Genomic DNA, 16105 nt, shown 5'->3' with positions numbered 1-16105 from the left:
AAAGAAAAATACAATCAACTTGTCACAATTTAATTTTCACTTCAAGTTTTATAAACCTGTATGCAGTGCTCAATTTTCTAGGAAGGCTACAAAGTCTGTGAGTTTTGCCAACTGTTCTTCACTTGGCGTTGAATCTTCATGCCTAACAACTGGGAGGGGAACAGAGAGAGAGAAAAGAAACAGCCAGTCAGAAACAAGTGAACGCCAGTTCGTAGCTCAACAATCACATGTTAAGAGTACTAAAAAAAAAAGTTGCCCATATGAACACAATGCTAACGGTATCACCAGGCCGGCATACATCTACACTTGAACTTCCATTACTTGCAGCCTGCCCATTCAATAACGAAGTATTGTCGTTCCACCACATCACTTTCACTGTAGCTGCTATAATAAAGTAAATTATGTGATCTTACATGCCAAAACCACAAAATGAACAGCAGGCGCACCTTTGATTTTGACCATCTGGAGTTCTCTAATGAGGTGGCTGCTATACTCAATATTATACGTAGCAGGTAATGCTGTTCACAGCTAAGGCCAAAAAAGTAGCAAGTCACATGAAAAATATTAGGTACGCACCATGCATACTTTTACATTTCTAAACATGATATATTTCTTACATGAAAGGCGGATCGTTTAAACCCATTAACAGTGAAGTAACATGTTTCTGTGGAAGCAGTAGAACACTGCTTATATGTTTGAGAACAGACAATAACGCCAAGGAAAGTATAGGGGATGTTATTTGTAGTAATTAGGATATAAATGTGAAGAAAGTAAAGTGGACGAAAAGATAACTTGCCACCGGCAGGGACCGCCGGTGCCTGTCGGTCCCTGCCGGTGGCGAGTTATCTTTTCATCCACTTTACGTTCTTCACGTTTATATCCTAATTGCTACAAGCACCATCCCCTATACTTTCCTTGGTATTATTGTCTGTTAGTTCTCATTAATATTGTGTCTAACAAAGAAAAACGAGCCCTTAAAAGTCATCTTTCCTTGCTTATATGTTTCTCACTTATACATTTTCTCACATATCTATAGTAATGCTTCTCACATCTAGTCCCAACAAAACATTTACAGACACCTATGTACTAGAATCCTCTTTTCACAAGTCATTCTCGCAACGTTCCTGCTTGATACGTGGTGAACTGTTGTTATACTGGATGTGCTGAGGTACATCAATGAGTTTAGAGATGGGGACTGTCACAATGCCATCCAAGTTCTCGAAAAGGGTCTAGTTCATGCAGAGGTGCGAAAGAAATACCAGACTTCCATAAAGGACTTGTTTAAGCCATAAACCGAGGAATAAATTGTTCTGTTGTTGTGCGTTAGTTGTTGTGCATTAGTTTTATTGTTTAGCAACACTTTTTCCCCGATTTTAACTGCCTGTTCGCGTTATACATGGTGTTTTTATGGACAATACAGATTTTTTATAAAAATGCTACGACAGTCTGGCCCCTGTCGTCGCAAGCGAACTCTACGCCAAGGTGGAAAAACTTTACAACACCTAAAGCTACGTTCAAATGAGTAATTAACAAAAATCGTTAATTAGCATTTTAATTACTAGCTTGAAGGCCATTGTTTATAAGGAGGTGTTGCAGGACGTGACAATTTATGACATGCCCATTTTTTTAAAATCGCAAAAAAAAAAAAAGCACGTAATTTGACATCATAATCACTGAAACTCAAGGCCCCGATCGAGGCGATACCGAAACTGAGCGCACCGCCGCAGAACATGGTCAGGAAAAACGGCAAGCCGTCTCAAATACACAACTGGACCACTTATTCTTTGTGTTTAGTCCTTTGCGCTTATCCGTTTCTTTGTTAAGCTCGAAAGAAGTGCAAAGAACTCGTTCGCTTGTCTGCGAGAAGTAGCGCCGCAGCGGCTGCCGCCTAGCTTTAAGCTGTACAGTGAAAGAAAAAGTGGAAATCGCTGTTTTCTTGGGTACAGCGCGAAAGAAACAGATAAGCACTATGCACCAAACGTAAATAATAGGAGGTCTATTTGGGTATTTGGGATGACTTGCCGTTTTTCCTGACCACACTCTTGCGATGCGTCTTTTTTTAAAAAAATTGTCACATGAGCTTCCCGTCTGATGCAACATGGCTGACAGTTTCCCAAGCGCCCAGTCTGCTCAGTTTCAGTATTGCCTCGATCGGGGCCTTGTATTTTGGTGATTATGATCTCAAATTGCAGGGGTTTTTTTTTAGATTTTTTAAAAGTGGACATGTCATAAATTGTCACGCCTTACAATTCTTCCACATAAACAACGGTCCTTGGTCTAATAATTAAAAAGTCAATTAACAATTTTTTTGTTACTCATTTAAATGTAACCTTAGGTGCGGCAAAGGTTTCCCGCCTCGGCGTGGAGATTGTTTGCAAAGACGACAGGGGCCTCGCTGTCATAGCATTTTTATAAAAAAAATCTGTATTGTCTAAAAACAAACCAACAACAAAAACACACCCTGTATTGTTTCCCAGCTACACCAGTTTTCTTTTTTCTGTGATCCCGCGAAAAAAGTATTTATTATTAAAAGGTCTCAACTGTAATTCAATGTTACTTCGAATAATAACGAAAAAACAGGCTCAGACCATATTCATGTTGTCTAGTCCCTTCTATTCCTGTCCATGCAACACTTTCACAACCCTTGTTAACTTGTCAGGATGATCATTATTTTGATGGAGATGGAAGTTTGGCAAATGGCCTTTTTTAATACTACCCCCACCAATGCAACTACCAAGCCCAGATGTGAAAAAAGAAAAAATAGAGAAAAAGAAGCTCCAAAATATGCTTTCTCACATATGCCATAAGTGCTCACCTGTGTATTTTGGCAAAACCATACCATTTGCGGCATCAACTGACCATCCCAATGGACTCACAACTGGGGGAATAAAGAAAAAAAATGAATTCAAGTGCAACCATCAACTTCCATGAACACGCTGACCCTTCTTACCATCAGCTAATTGAATCTTGGGAATACCCAGAAAAGAGGAGGCATCATCGAGGGAAATAGAGGAATATGCCTTGGCTACCAGCATCAGGGCTCGCCGTCTTGTGCGCTCTGCAATGTAATTTACACACTCTCCGTGCATATCAACACAAAGCTAAACATAAAAGCTGATAATATTGAACACAAGTTTTCATTAAAGAATAAAGAATAGACATAAAATGCATGTGTTAAAAGGTTCTCATGACAGCACCTCAGGCTTGTATTTATACAGGGTGTTTTATTATTATTTTTTAGACAATACAGATTTTTTAATAAGGATACTACGACAGTCGGGGACCTGTTGCCTTCACAGACAAACTCTATGTCGAGGCGGAAATACTTTGCCAGTGCTGAAGTTACATTGAAATACCCATTTAACAAAAGTTAATTAATTATTTTTTAATTAACAACTCAAGTGGAGCTGTTTGTGTGGGAAAGTTGTAGGGTGTCTTAATATATGCCATACTCATACTTAAGAAATAAAAAAAAAATCTCACATAATTTGAGATACTGATTATCGAATTTCAATGCCAACATTCGAACCGGGTCTGCCGGAACGGCAGCAAACCCGCTTTTCCAGACTTTCAACATTTGTTTAGCAGAAAAGATGGCCTGAGACAACAGACGTGTGAACTAGAGGCTGTGCTCATAGACAAGAGAAACGTAATGACCATTGGTCACTAAAACAAGCAACAAAATTGTATTTATTATTATTATTACTATTACTATTATTTTCACATTTAAAGCAGTGTGATGACTGTACCGCAGTGCAGTAGAAAAACTTCTAGCTCACATTCTCAATACTAGTCATGCACAAACATTTTTAGTACGATGTTTAGTGATGTAACGTGCTAATATTTCAGATCTCCAGGTCAAGTGACATGCGACTTTCTGAAAGTAGCAAGTGTTTCGATGGAGGCGAAAATGTTTGCGGCCCGTGTACTTAGATTTGGGTGCACGTTAAAGAATCCCAGGTGGTCGAAATTTCCAGAGCCCTCCACTACGGCGTCCCTCATAATCATATCGTGGTTTTGGGACGTTAAACCCCAGATATTATCATTATTATTATGAAAGTCACAAGTGATTGGCCTCTAGCATTTCACCTCCACCGAAATGCGACAGCTGTAGATGGGATCGAACCTGCGACTTTCTATTATTGTTGCTAGTGGACCTTGATCAGTCCATGTTCAATTGGGATGTTGCAGCATGCACAGTGAGCATTAAGCCCCATTTACTAAGGCGCCATGGAATCCTTGACTGAACAAAGATGTCTAAGCAATGGCATATGCTTAGACATCTTGTACCATCTGTTCCACTAATGTAAAACTGAAACTACACTTGCTAACCAACTTCCATCACCTACTGTATATAAAAAGAACAATATATCAGTAAAAACACAAGATGTAGTCACTACAAAACTGATAATCGATTATGAATGCCAGCATCAAGCTCCTCACAGACAAAGCTTTAAGGAATTATCGCTCCAACATTGAGAAGGTCTGAAAAAGCACTTCAACAAAATTGAGCCAGCAACACCGCAAATGAATAAAAGAGGAGGAGGAGGGAGTGAAACTGCTGTGGGTGCAAGTCTGCCTTTACCAAAATTAACTTAACCAGGTCTGACCATTTTGAGCTGATGAGCACAATGCATACACTGGGCGTTCACGATCACGTCTGCCAAAATTGGAAACGCTATGCGGCGCGGAAATAGGTCAAATTTCAAGGTGAATGCTGCTTTCCCTTCGTCTCACGGTCGCGCGTCCAAAGGAGGAGGGGATGACGTACTACTAGGAATGGCCCTACGTAGATGTCAGTGCTCAGACGTCGCCCACAGTAGCACGTGACACTGCGATGATTATTTTACGCGACATGTGTAGCTTGTGTAATTTGTTGCTTGAACAGATTAATAAAATTTGAGAGAAATATTAAGACAGACAAACGGAATACCTGCGTGTCTTTCTTTTTTCTACTGCGAATCACCGCGAGATGTGGGACTAATCTGTCTCCGTTTCACATGAGTTCGTGTTACCGTGGTTTGCGCGTCGAGCAGATGCCAGCCCTGACGACGCAACTCTGTAATTTTCCACCCCGTTCCAGCGTTCATTAAGCTCATTTATCCTCCTGCTTCTACCTAAATCTTCATGCTGGCTCTTAATACCACTAGTCTCGCGCCTGCACAAATGTCGCAGCTTTCATGCCCATCCTGCAGAAACAGGCAGTACATCACAGAGAATGCAGATACAACGGCCACAGCTGCTACATAAAAAAAAAGGCAGCGGCAGTGCAATGATGTTCGCGCGCTCGGACTGGCTCGGGCACGCCATGCGCATGATGTGTTCATGCGTATGCATCATGTCATCCTCCGGCTGCGATGCTGAAGAGGGCAGGGAAGGGATTTGGTTTGCGAAGGCTACACAGGGCGAGTGGCAAGGGTTTGAAGCTCGCCTCCTCGCACCGTGGTTCTGCGCTGCTACAAATTATTGTTTTTCTCAGCTCGTAATGAACAGATTTGAAAAATTCTTGGGGCATAATGCTCTTTGTTCGGCACAAAACAACTTCCAGCGTCTAACTAAAATTTGCCATATGGCCTGGTGAGGGGCCCTTTATAGGGTTCCTCACCAGGTTTAGGTATTCTAAATGAATGAGCAAGGTGTATAAACCACACTTTGGTGACTGTGCCTGAAAAGTTGAAAATGGCTTTGTGGAGTGGAAATGGTTGAAGTTTCAAACAGAACGCTACGGACCTTTCCTCTCGAGGTAGTTGTGCATCTACTGGCTTCACAACTGAACAGATGCACTAATGCCTAATGCTCTACGCACTGCTTGCAACATCACTGACCTTGACGTGTGACTTTTGTTGATCATACAATTCAGAATGTGCAATGCTGCTATAGTAAAACGTGCCACAAAGTAAAAAGAAGATAAGGAAAACCCAGAGGCAGTGCTTGTCAAGTGAATGTGATTCCTTGGCTCCAGTACATGGAAAACGGTAGGGAAAGAATGCTGCTTGCAGAAGCTTGGCAAAGCTCAAGGGGAAGCGTTTGTACTGGCAATGAAGCTCATCTTCTGGCGGCATTGAAACTGTACAGTTCAATATTTTGTTAATCATTTATAATGATCCGATCTGAAGAGCTCTTTTGCTTTAATGCCTTACAGCATTTAGTGCAACACCAAAGTTTACAATGAAGCCTTAGGGTCAGATAGGGGGCCCAAGACTTCATAAAATGAACTGCCAACTCTAGTACACATCACAATTTAGAAAATTTGAAAAGGCATCATCATTACTTTGCAAATGTGCCCAAGGCTAAGAGGCAGTATTTGCGATTGTAGAAAGTTGTGTATTTATAAAAGATGGCAGGCAGCGTATCAATGCAGTTATAAGTGTTGACTACAGAACGTTACCTAGGACAACTAGAAAGACATGACTGCATCACTGACTGACGCAGCAAAAAATTTACATAGAACCAACACGACTGATGGTTTGAAAATTTGCTGAAATGCACTAATGACTAGACGCCAAGGAACTTTTCTTGCTACCTAGCACTGAAACTATGGAGACAAAAAGAACTTCGCCGTCAGCAGCAAAGTGTGGCGTCAAATTGTGCATTTTGAAGAACAGACCACGCTCCACAGCAGAGGAACCCAGCACTTTCACATGATCATGCTCCTGAATGGAAGGTACCCGCTGTAGTCAACTTTGCTGCTAACACATTGCAAAACGGAGTACGGTTAATGCTTTCCTACTTGGTAGCACCCTTCAACACATAGTACACTCTACACACAAAGATGACACCTGCACAGTACAGCAAACATAACTGAAACAGTTCTCAAACTTAATCAGCAACAATAAAAGGTTTTAAATTACGCATGACTAAGATGTCTATGCACAAGAACACAGTCAGCAATTCTACTTGCCATATTTGAAGGAAGATGAGTAATGAAACGGTATGGAAAGAAGAAACGTCGTGGATAGGTAAGTGCATCTTTTCTATCCATGTATTTCTTTCTTCCCATACAAATTCAGTGCTCACTTCCCTTCTAATGTCGCAACAACTAGCCCAGCAATAGACGATTGTTGCTTTGTCAATACATATCAATGGCAGCATGTGCCTGCTGGCTGCTTCTCTCACTTCACCTTCTACACATTATATGAACAACTATTTGCCACTACTACAAGAAACAAGACAGGGATTATAAGAAAATACAGTAAAAGCTTATTAATTCGAACTCGAAAGGGACTATAAAACTGTATGAATTAAGCGGAGTTCGAATTAGCGGGCAGGCGGGCCCTACAATGAATGGACATTGTCCCACACTGCACGGACAGAACCCAAAGGAGGCACCTCTGGACTAGTTATCGCGAATTAGGCGATACAACACGTTTGTGGCAAGTGATTACGTAAATTAAGTTCATGGAGCTTTAACAGCAAATAGAATTAATTGAACAGTCAGTGATACACCACAAACAAGCAGCAACATGCATTCAGGTGAGCAATGAGCCTTAATGTCGAAATATATGACGCTATTTATGCTCCAAAACACGTTCATTTACATAGCAAAATTAACACAACTAAAATTAAAAGTGATCAGTAATTTGTATTTGATTTGCTTGCGCTTCTTCTGTTGTGACTCCATGAGCATCGTTTGCAGCTTGCCCAAGAGCTCCAGCGCAGCGTCCGAATTCTCATCTACGGAGAAATGCTGCTGTTTTGTTGTTTTGCATCTCTAGTAAATTTGGTTTGGTCTGGTTTTGCAACACATTGTGATCTCTCTGGGCCGATTTTCGCGAGAAGCGATGAAAGCCAGGGGGCTCCCAGTTCGAATTAACCGTTGTGGATATGGACACTTTGACCTATGAGTTTCCCTCATCGAAATACACACGGCTGTGCCGGGACCAGGGTGCCAATTCAAATTGACTGTAAGTTCGAATTGACGAGCTTTTACTGCACAAAGCTGTGTCCTTAGATATAAAAACAAAAGCACAGCGAAATTTTAAAACATAAAAAATATGAACCATAAGAATACCTCAGGATGCCACTAATATTTAAGACACATTTCAAACAAAGGGAATGAAGCTAGCAAGCAGATATTCACCCCAACGTGATTTTGCAGTGCTCAGTTATTTCATGACTGAAAGTACTATAACAACAAATTAAATAACAGAATTTCAATACAGCGCACAAAAAAATATGGGGGGAAAATTGTATCTGGAAACTACAGAACTTACCTCCAAGTTCCTGCATGATAGGTTTGATATGGTCAGGCCATTCCTGGGATAAACCACTGTAAATTGCTGGAAAATCTTTGAACCATAGACCTTGGCCAACTTTCCAGATGTTTCCCAGCTCTGTGTGAGACTTAACAGAAAGTGAAAGTGAACATGAGAAAGCACTGACTATTTTTAGTATGAAACTGTTTAAAGAGTCTCTAAAGCAACACTACATATAAGAAACCCTATTAAGGGTCAGTCACTTTTAAGAATATCCTTTCAAGAATATTTTAAGAAGATATTTTCATTGCCCTGAAATGAGCAATGGACATCCTCAATTAGGAGGTTATCATTTCCAATTGCAGGGATATGGAAATTAGCATTCCCAGTTGAGGACAGCAAATCTTCCAAATTAGGGCTTTGCATGGACAGCGTGTCATACAATCAGTAAAGGTATCCTCAAAGGCAATTAATTTAGGAAATGGCCCCAGTTTACACTGGTAAGGTTAGCCAATCCAATAACGGAAGCCAATTTTGAAGGTGACGCTTTTGTGTGCAGCAAGTGCCAGAAGTGATTGCAAGAGCTGGAAATACATAACGGATGTCATGCATTATTTTTGCATGTGTGTCTTGGCGGTCATCTTTAGCCCTTTGAGACGCTATGTACACAATTGTGTACACCACTTGTTTTTGCTATTTGTATCAACTAGAGAATAAGAAAAATCAAGACACATTGAGCTTTGGATAAATTGAACCTCCTGCATAGTAAATTTGTCTTCGTATTTTGCAGTGTACTGTTGCATATGATCACTTTGCACTACCACGTTCGACGTGCTGCTTCCTGTGAGCCATGTGAAAAGTACAATTTTTTTTGCTCAATACGGACATAACCAAAAATGAATTTGCCCTATATTTCTAGCCTGCGATTTCCTTTTATTTATGCCAAAACAGAGCATGAATGACTTCAGGATCAATATATATTTAATTACAACTTAATTAGAATTAGTAACTATAACACACATAAATTGAGATATTATGACATTATTTTTGTTGCAATAGAATACAGAGTGCCTTGAAATAATGTTGTATCGATTTGAGACATTTACAGACAGTTCTTAATAATCTGAAAGGTTTAGGGCAGTTTCTGAGGCTTTCTCTGATTTGTACTATTTTTATCATGCAAGTGAAAGAATAGACCCTTTTCATAATCCGCAAGTGCGCTTCTCTGCGCTGCATATTTGAACAACTAATGGCGGCACCTCTCTTGCTTAGAGTGGAGACGATGTCCTAGTTGCACGTGCTGAGGCTTGTCTATTATGCGTATTTATGTCAAGAGAGCCGAGTCTACATTTTCCACGTCATAGCGTAAGCAAAATGCGCTAGAACACGCTGTTTGCAGTAAGTGACTAGCCGCCATTACTTGGGCAAACTGCATGGCAGGAAAGCTAGCTTTACAATTATGAAAAGGGTCTATTGCACGCACAATTCAAAGGTGAAAGCCTTATTGTGCCATTGAGTACCACAGCATACAAAGGAAGACATCAGACGTGGCTCCACACTGTATTTGAGCAGATGTCACATTGGTGGGTCTGAACTTCCAAACAGCAATGCCAAAATGGCAGTAAATGGGAGGGGCTCGAAAGGAACTATTTCAAATTGAAAATTTGAGTTGATACATGAACTGAGGGCTCAGTTTTTTGTGTGTACGACCATACTGGCTCCTCAACTGTTAGTTGCTATGATTTACTGAGAATAGTTGGATCACCATGTCATGACCACTTTAATGAATGCTTGAGTAGCACCTAGCAAATATTTTCAGAAATATGATGTGGCAGGAAGCTGGTCAGGGATATGCAGTGCCACCAGCTATCTTTCATTCTCATGCTTTGTGTCCATCGTGGCATTGCCACACCTCAACTCGTGGTTGGGTATTTCAGAACAGTGACCTCTCATTGCCAGCTTAGTTTAATATTTTTATTTAACATGCCACTAAATAAAGCCTTCAAAAGCGGATAAGAACTAATCTGTTACGTAACTTACCCATCAGTCGGTGCAATGTGGTAATGTAAGGCCATACAATAATCATGTTGCTAAAAGATGACAAATTGGCCCTTCCAATCGTCTGCTTTTCTTACAAATGTAGAAAGTCACTCTCCTTATCTGTTTCATGTTCCGAAAGGACTACATTGTTGGTAGAACAGCCATAGTGTGTGTAGATGTCAATGATACCAGCTGCCACGAGACTGCCATAACGGGTTTAGATTACGTGACGAGTTTCCTTTCTGATGTCTAAAGCCTTGCTGTACTTGGCATGCATTTTGAAGCATTTCAATTACAAGGTAACAATTATTTATTGCACCCTTTCCTTTTATTTTATACCTTTTTGGTTATTTTTACTTTTTCTTTTCTGTTTCAGTGGAAAGGCTCTAGAATAATCCAGCCAGCCTTGACAAAAGAAGAGTGTCGCGTGGCTCGGGGCGTGCAAGCCAGAAGATCTTTCACTGTGGTCGTTTGCTCAGTTACAGTGATGGACAACATTCAATCCAGTAATGGGCGCTCAAGAGCTGCATTCTAAAACTGTCGCTGTGTTGCTCCCGCTCAATATCCACAATCACAATATGTCACTCACACTAGACAGCTACAGTGGTGTCACCTTTATGTTGATCACACGGCAAACATTGCAAAAGGATTAAGAGCTAGAGGAGTACAAAATCCTTAGATCTGTTACATATGGTCGGAAAGCAATCCCACTAAAAATACATGAGAACAATAACCACTGCTAACAAGGCACTTCACTTCTCAAGGTGTGGAATGTATGTGGTATTAAATGTTATTACGTCACAATCCTCCAGCAACAAAATGTTCTGATGTGCCTTGGGAAAAAATATTAGGCAACCAACTGCTGTCCCTGCCAAGCCTTGATGGCCCTCTCGTTTTCAACACTCCTACTTCATGTACATGTTGCTCCCTCCATTATCGTGCTGAGGTTTGATGTTAATATTGCAAGGACATCCACTGTACTGTATGACCAGAAGCACATACTACCTGCACAACCACATTTTATAATGCATCACCATTAATTAAGCCTAACCAATAAAAATGGCAAGTCTTGGTCATAACTCTCGGAACAAAATGAAGTATCATATCTTTCTTATTTTAATTATATCATGTATTATGAGCTTGACATTTTTGGTTCTTGTATTGGCTGTTTGATTACTGTCCTTAATATCTTTTTCTCACTATATTTGCATACCACTGTTTCTTTGCTTTTTGTTTTTGTTTTCTTTTTGTCTGTTCTTTGTGTAGCAAAAGTGCACCATTACTATGGTCCACAGCTGCTCACAGCCAGTTTCAGAAATAAGTCGGTGAATTAGGATAGCTCGTCATAACGAAAGGACAGACTGATGGGTTAGTTGGCAGGGCGTCACGTACAGCCGCGCTCAATATGACTTGCAACATGGGAGCGCGTGGCCTCACGTGTTTAAAGATTTCGCATTCCTTCCACTACCTTTTATTTCCACAACTAAACGCTGTTCTCTCACTGGGGGATGTTCCCAAATAAGAAAATAAATTTAAGTTACAGAAATGAAGCCAATTGAAGCCATGTGCAATCGTTAAACTCGTGAGGCCACGCACTCCCGTGTTGTAAGTCATATTGAGCGAGACTTTACACTGTAGCGTAAAGGGCACAGACATGCCTCAGTCTTTCCTGTTTGACATCTGTGGGTTTTATTATACAGGGTACATGATTCCACGAAGCAGTAGTGGTATACTCAACTTTGGACCGCACATATGTAGCGGCAACAAGTATGCGCTTACTGGGACCTTATCCAGCTGACTCTTCAAAATCATATATGTGGGGCCGACATGCAGTTGATTGATACAGTTGAAACTCGATTTAACAAAGTTACGAGGGCGCTTGAATTATTTCATTAAATCGGGAAGTTTGTAAAATCGAAGAAGATATTTTTTGGTCTTTCAAAATCTGAAATTGTAATCTAGTGTCACCCAAAAGCTACCGCAGCATTTTATTTGACAATACACGCCTGCGCGTCTGAAAAGTCCGCGAGGGCAGCCCCGGCATGAATTCCTCCCATGTCCGGGCGATACAGGCGAGGTAGACGGTCACGTGAAGCTACGACAAGCTGCCTATATGCAAAAACAGGGAGAACAAATGCAGTTAATGTGCAAGCACGTAGAGCAAGAAAGCTCCAAGGAAACGATCAGTGCCATCTGTCGCATAAACCACTAAATAACGAAAACAACCAACGTTTCCTGCAGGGACAGTTAACCACTACTGCCCAGTGCCATACGATTTGTAAAAGAGCTACCGACTGCGGCGTGTAGCCTCGTCAAAATAAAACTAGTGTCGTGACTAGGGTGGCAAGATGTTTGAACATGACGGCGTCACAGCGCATGTCCGAAGAAAAGCCGCCCGTCTAAAAATTGAAAAGAAATCACGGCATTTTGCTCACTTATTTCTAGTAAAACTTCGGTAAATCGAGTTCAGTGCTATGAAAGCTCCGTTAATTTGAGTTGATGACAACACTGAACCCAATGGGTACCTACTGGGGAATGTAAATTTTTTCGTTAGATAGGGAAATTTGTAAAATTTGGTTTCGTTAGAGAGTTTGAACTGTATACACTGTGACAAAGACATCTTGTTGAACAGAGTAACTACAAGGTATTTGTGCCTGTATGTTTTTGATCAGTGAGTGCATGGAGTGAACATGAGGAACTACCAGCACTTCTTTAAAGGGCCCCTCACCAGGCCACATAGCAAATTTTAGTTAGACGTTGGAAGTTGTTGTGTGCCGAATGAAGAGCAGTATGCCGCAAGAATTTTTCAAATCGGTTCATTACGAGCTGAGAAAAACAATAATTTGTAGCGGCGCGAAACCATGATGCGAGGAGGCGAGTTTCAAACCCTTGCCACTCGCCCCGTGTAGCCTTAGCAAGCCAAATCCCTTCCCTGCCCTCTTCACTTGACACATACGCATGAACACGTCATGCGCATGCATGGTCACGTGCACATGACGTGCCCGAGCCAGCCCGAGCACGCGAGCGGCGTTGCACGGCCGCTACCTTTTTTTTTTATGTAGCGGCAGTGGGCGTTTTGTCGGCGTTCTCTGGGGTGTACTGCCTGTTTCTGCATGACGGGCATGGAAGTTGAGACATTTGTACGGGCACGAGAGTGGCGGTATCGTGATCCAGTGCCGCTTTAACGTTTACTCGGACGGGGTAGAATAAATGAGCATAATTAGTGCTCGAACGCGCCAGAACATTACTTTCGTTTCCAGGGCTGGCGTCTGCTCGATGCGCTAACCGCGGGAACACGAACGCATGGGAAAGGGAGGCACATTAGCCCCGCATCTCGCTGCAATTCACGAAAAAAAATTGAAAAAGACGCACACAATCCCTTTGTGTGTTTCATTATTTGTCTCAAGTTTTATTAATCTATTCAAGCAACAAATTACACAAACTACACATGCCGTCTCAAATAATTATCGCAATGTCACGTGCTACTGTTGGCGACGTCAGAGCACAGTCATATACGTAGAGGAGCGAGGTCACAGCACTACCATCTACGTAGGGCCATTTTCTCATGTACGTCATCCCCTCATTCTCTAAAGCACGCGCCCGCGAGAGGAAGGGCAAGCAGCCTTCACCTTGAAATTTGACCCATTTCCGCGGCGCGTAGCGTTGCAAATTTTGGCAGACGTGATCGTGAACGCCCAATGGATGCATTGCGCTCGTTAGCTCAAAATTGTCAAACCTGGTGAGGGGCCCTTTAAATAATACTATCATATTGTTACTTTAGTGCCATCACACTGCTGCGCACACCAATATCATTTGCCAAGAGCTTATTATTTTGAGCCATAAACATTTATATTTTTTAACCATCTGGACAATTTCTAGCAACGATTTAGACACCACTTAAGAAGTACAACAATGATCACAATAAATTATTCTGTGAAATGACAGAAGCAAGCATTCTAGTTAAACCGGAGCACTTCAGCCAGGAAAATGTGTGGCTTTAGAGATGCAAGTCTATGCACACTGCTTTAGAACAATGGTGACGTTAGTATGCACCCTTGTTTATTGGGTGTGTACATGGTCTGAAGCTGCAGTCTCACTGCATCTTAGGCCAATGGAATCAAGTGTGTGGGCTGATAATACATGTGATTTATCACATCACTTAGTATGAAAACAAAAAAGCCACAGCTGTATCTGGTTCAGTGATTTTAAATAATGTAATCGGCCCATAAAGTGATCATACTGTGTGTGTAGTAGTAGAATAACTGTATAAAACAAAAACCTTCTGGTAAATTGCCAATTTTACCTTGGCTTCTCGACTAACTATGGAAGAGGAGTGGTACCTTGAAATACACAGTGCCCTTACTGCAAAAGTAATAGGCAAGCATTATCAGCACATATATGTCACTCTATGGCATCATGGTGCGATGAGCTCACGAGAGCCACAAAGCTGTATATATGTTTGGTGATACAAAAAGTGCTCTTCAATGCTGCTACTCACAAAAAGTAGTACTGTGAGTCAATTAGGCTGGACACGGAGTCTGGACTTGGCCACGCTATCAAAGCATTGTGCCACACAGCAGAGCGAGTGGCTCATGCGCTCTACGCACAGCAGTGGATGGCACTGTACTACCCAAGAAAAGGGTGCACGCGAAGTTTCACTTTTCTTTTTCAGAGGGCAGCACCATCAAGCTACTTCATGGCTTCTCTACACAAAAAGAAAACAGAGAATTTGAAACCCTTAAACGCATTACTTTCAGAAAGTTAGTTACACCCATACGCAGGATGCTGTAGTAGATTTTCCACCTGCACCAATGCTCTGCACTAGCAAAACGCAAGCTGTGTAATTGTTGAAGCAACACATTCAGTAAGTAACGTCTTCCAACGCATCTAATCACATACCTGCTTTATTTCTTGAGGAATCCTCTTCCAGAGGAACTTGGCATTCGGCCTAAGTGGCATAAAGCAGGTGATCGCGATAAGCACACAGCAATAATAGAAGAGAAGATGGATACCTACAGATCATTTTGAAGGAGGTAGATGGCTAGCAGCTGACCGTAAGCCTGTGGACTGGCAACGCCATTGGCAGCCTGGGAAGGAAAATCATTAAGACAAAGGGCCAAGTTATATACACTTAACGAATCGAATCTGACGTCGCTTTAGCGTAGAAAAACAGAAAAGTCGACTGAAGCTCGACTGCGGCATACGACTGCGACCGGTTACATTGCAAAAACAGACACAAGAGATGGGTTGACATCATCGCCGCACAGAAAATTTGATCGATGCAGGGAACGTAACTTTCAACATCCCCGCCCACTCCTAGCTGCATAACCACGTTAACGCACAACATGCTCGGTGTTTTCAGAAGACGCAGCACAGCGGGATACGGCGTGAGGCAGCGCGAATTCCCTGCGGAACTCGATTCCCGCTTTGTTGTTTTGGCACGTGAACAAACACAGCAGCGCCTTACGTTAAAGCTGGCCAGCGACCTAACACACACTGCTCTGCTTGCTGTCAGCTTCTGGCAGGGAGCGATTTGAAATCAGGCCCACGATGTGCACGCCGCCTTCGTTCACACGCATACGTAAATTTCGAGGAAGGCGCCGAGCGCAGGACGTCAAGCTCTTGGTTGATGTGCTTACCTCCAGCTCTTGCTGCTCTAGGTCGGCAGCCAGCTTTGAATATTCTCGCATCCTGGCATCACCGCTACCATCAACGACAATCGACATTTTGAAATTTTACCAGTATAAGGCCTCTAGGGCGTTAGACACTGCCTTACGGCCTCTTCCTACATTTACCGCATCTACTGCTAACAAACTTTAATTTCAGTAAAAAATGCATGACGCTGTACAGTAGCCGCACTATCGCACACA

General features: G+C 41.9%; 1 protein-coding gene across 1 annotated transcript; it reads right to left on the bottom strand.

Annotated features, from left to right (window-relative positions):
* Nucleotides 1–14: 14 nt before the first annotated feature.
* On the bottom strand, nt 15–16105 carry LOC119378942 (COP9 signalosome complex subunit 8). Its single transcript, XM_037648040.2, has 7 exons — nt 15875–16105; nt 15252–15322; nt 15135–15183; nt 8214–8343; nt 2951–3058; nt 2816–2878; nt 15–149 (listed from the first exon to the last, which is right to left on the bottom strand). The coding sequence occupies exons 1-7, from the start codon at nt 15959–15961 to the stop codon at nt 70–72; spliced, it is 588 nt and encodes a 195-aa protein (XP_037503968.1). The 5' UTR covers nt 15962–16105; the 3' UTR covers nt 15–69.

Source organism: Rhipicephalus sanguineus, chromosome 1 (genome assembly GCF_013339695.2).
Source record: "Rhipicephalus sanguineus isolate Rsan-2018 chromosome 1, BIME_Rsan_1.4, whole genome shotgun sequence".
In the NCBI taxonomy this organism is placed as follows: Eukaryota; Metazoa; Arthropoda; class Arachnida; order Ixodida; family Ixodidae; genus Rhipicephalus; species Rhipicephalus sanguineus.
The sequence above is the reverse complement of the archived record's forward strand: the minus strand, read 5'-3'. Positions and strand labels throughout refer to the sequence as shown.

Excerpts from the sequence above, each read along its gene's own strand:
- LOC119378942 (XM_037648040.2), bottom strand. The coding sequence starts at position 15,961 with ATGTCGATTGTCGTTGATGGTAGCGGTGATGCCAGGATGCGAGAATAT. Across the intron at positions 15,184-15,251 it reads TACCTCCTTCAAAATGATCT|GCCGAATGCCAAGTTCCTCT; the intron begins GTAGGTATCCAT and ends TATGCCACTTAG. Across the intron at positions 8,344-15,134 it reads TTCCTCAAGAAATAAAGCAG|TCTCACACAGAGCTGGGAAA; the intron begins GTATGTGATTAG and ends CTTTCTGTTAAG.